The sequence below is a fragment of the Acanthisitta chloris genome, unplaced genomic scaffold (genome assembly GCF_000695815.1).
Source record: "Acanthisitta chloris isolate BGI_N310 unplaced genomic scaffold, ASM69581v1 scaffold1526, whole genome shotgun sequence".
Classification (NCBI taxonomy): Eukaryota; Metazoa; Chordata; class Aves; order Passeriformes; family Acanthisittidae; genus Acanthisitta; species Acanthisitta chloris.
Genome location: NW_008676338.1, coordinates 2,253 through 4,517, shown reverse-complemented (window position 1 = coordinate 4,517; position 2,265 = coordinate 2,253). Strand labels below are relative to the sequence as shown.

Here is a 2,265-nt window from a genome sequence, read left to right as displayed (position 1 = left end):
CTCGTTGCTCTTCTCTGCACCTGCTCCAGCACCTCAATGGGGCTTGGAGCAACCTGGTCTAGCAGAAGGTGTCCCTGCCCATGGCAAGGGGTTGGAACTAGGTGATCTTAAGGTCCCTTCCAACCCAAACCATTCCATGATTCTATGATTCCATGATTCTACATCTGGTTTCTCACACAGAAGAGCTAACCATTTACATAAATGAGCAGGATTAAGCATCTCATGCCCCTTTTACCTCCACCCTCACCCCCTGCACACAGACACCCCCCAGATCCCTGCAGTATGTGCTCCTTTGTTGACATGCATTCCTGGTGCCACAGGCATGTCTGTGCTCAACTTGTTTTGTGCCTTTTTAGGCTGCAAACTGGATTTATTTGTCATATAGAACATTGTATGGCAAACAGGACTGAGTTCCACTAGGCCAAGTGGTGCTGGGAAGCAAAGCACTTTCAGTACCAGTAAGTGTAATGATGCCAAAAGTCATGGAATCACAGGATGGTTAGGGTCGGAAGGGACCTTCACGATCACCTGGTTCCAAACCTCCTGTCTTCCCATCACTGCTGGCCTTGATGGTTGTCAGGCCAAGATGTGGCCCACGGACCCAAAACTCCTATTTAAAACAGCTTTTCCACGCTGAAGCTTTAGAGGAGCAAAATCTCTAGAACTCAGAAAGCTGCCAAAGTGATTTGAGTCAGAAATCAAGTCCCATTAAAAAAGCTGAGCTATAGATAACAGATATCCTACATGGACACCAGTACTACCTGGTTTGCCACCTGCAATTTGATCACTTTAGTGACCTGCTGAGTCCCTGAGCTGTGATGCTTTCAGCATCTCTGTGTTGCTATACCCTCTCCCCCATGCCACAAAGAGAACAGGAACTGCTCAAATTAAATTCCTTTATTAATGGAATGGTTTCAGTAGAGCAAAAAATGAAATGGATGAAAGGAATGTTTGTCCTTTAAGGTTGCCAGAACAAGTAAATATCATCTACAGACATGATACAGCTTTTCTTTTAACCAAAATTAAATAGGGTCCAGAGCAAAGCAAGCAATCTGTAGAAATGTATTGTTATGCTGCTGTTACAAACTATTTACATTGGATAAGAACCAGGTGTCTCAAAGCCAGCTTTAACCTCAGTAGATTACTGTTATGATTCTGTGTATCTTGCCCTCATCTCCCCTTTCTGCTATTCTAGACAAATCAGGCATTAGCAAGGTGAAAAAGGTGAGTGATCATAAAACAATCACAAAACAAGCTCTGAGCAGCAGAGACAGAGAGTGAGCTCCCTTCCTCACCACCCAGCACTACTCTCTCACCCTCCTTCAAGACTTAAAGAGTTTAACCCCTCCCTTCAGGCTCTTCCCACATCCAACCATTTGCCTCTCCAATCAACTTACTTTCAGTGCCAGGAACCCCCACGAAGGCAATACCTGGTACAAGAATATGCACTTTAAATATATCTAGTTGAAAGGAGCCTATTTTCTTCTAGCAGTACTGTGTGTTGTCTCTGCAGATGTGTGTTCACAGTAAAACCACGTCAAATAAATACTTGGAGGAGTCTGCACAGTGCATCCAGTTTCACTTTCCAAAGGGAAAGTGGCGTGTCTGCATTTAAGGCAGAGACTTAAGGTAAACCCAACTTGGCTAAGCCATGATTGTGAACAAAAATCCTGCCTAATTACAAAGTACTTGATTAACAACTCAGCCAAAGGGATAGATTTACTCTACACCAAAGCTACTCGTTGGGAAGGACTTCACTGGTGGTTTCATCGCAGACATACAGCACAGAGAGGGGTTTTTTTTTTTTCAGTTTTCAAACAAAGATTAATCAGACTATTTGTCCATTCCATCAAACATTGCTCTGCTGTAACAACATGGTTCTCAGTTCTCTCTCTCGTTGATCCTCCTGCCTGTATTTCTCCTCAAGTTTCTGTTTCTCAGAGTCCATACTGTAAAAAGTTGAATCTGTGCTTCTCCTAATCTGCTCAAACTGACTGAAATCTGCCACATACTTTCCATTTGGAGAGAGGGAAACCACAGGCACGAACTCATAGCCCCAGTGGATCTCCTCAGGGATGTAGGAAGTCCTGCTTTGGCAGACAGCACTGGTGGACTCCACCGTGGCATTAAGGAGCACCACAAGCTCAAAGTCCTTCTCCTTGAGGTTCTGAGGTGTGAGATCTCTCAAAGGGCTGCTTTCATCCAAAATGTGGTAGAAGGTTAAAGGCAAAATGAGAAATGGACTCTCTGAAGAGGAGTCAACGT

At 44.2% G+C, this 2,265-nt stretch overlaps 1 protein-coding gene across 1 annotated transcript in view; it reads right to left on the bottom strand.

Annotated features, from left to right (window-relative positions):
• Positions 1–1,849: 1,849 nt before the first annotated feature.
• KCNJ15 (potassium inwardly-rectifying channel, subfamily J, member 15) overlaps positions 1,850–2,265 on the bottom strand; it is a 1,121-nt gene continuing 705 nt past the window's right edge. The window contains 1 exon segment of the mRNA XM_009076082.1: positions 1,850–2,265. This exon segment is cut by the window's right edge and continues 12 nt beyond it. Within this exon segment, the coding sequence (XP_009074330.1) occupies positions 1,850–2,265 (416 nt within the window).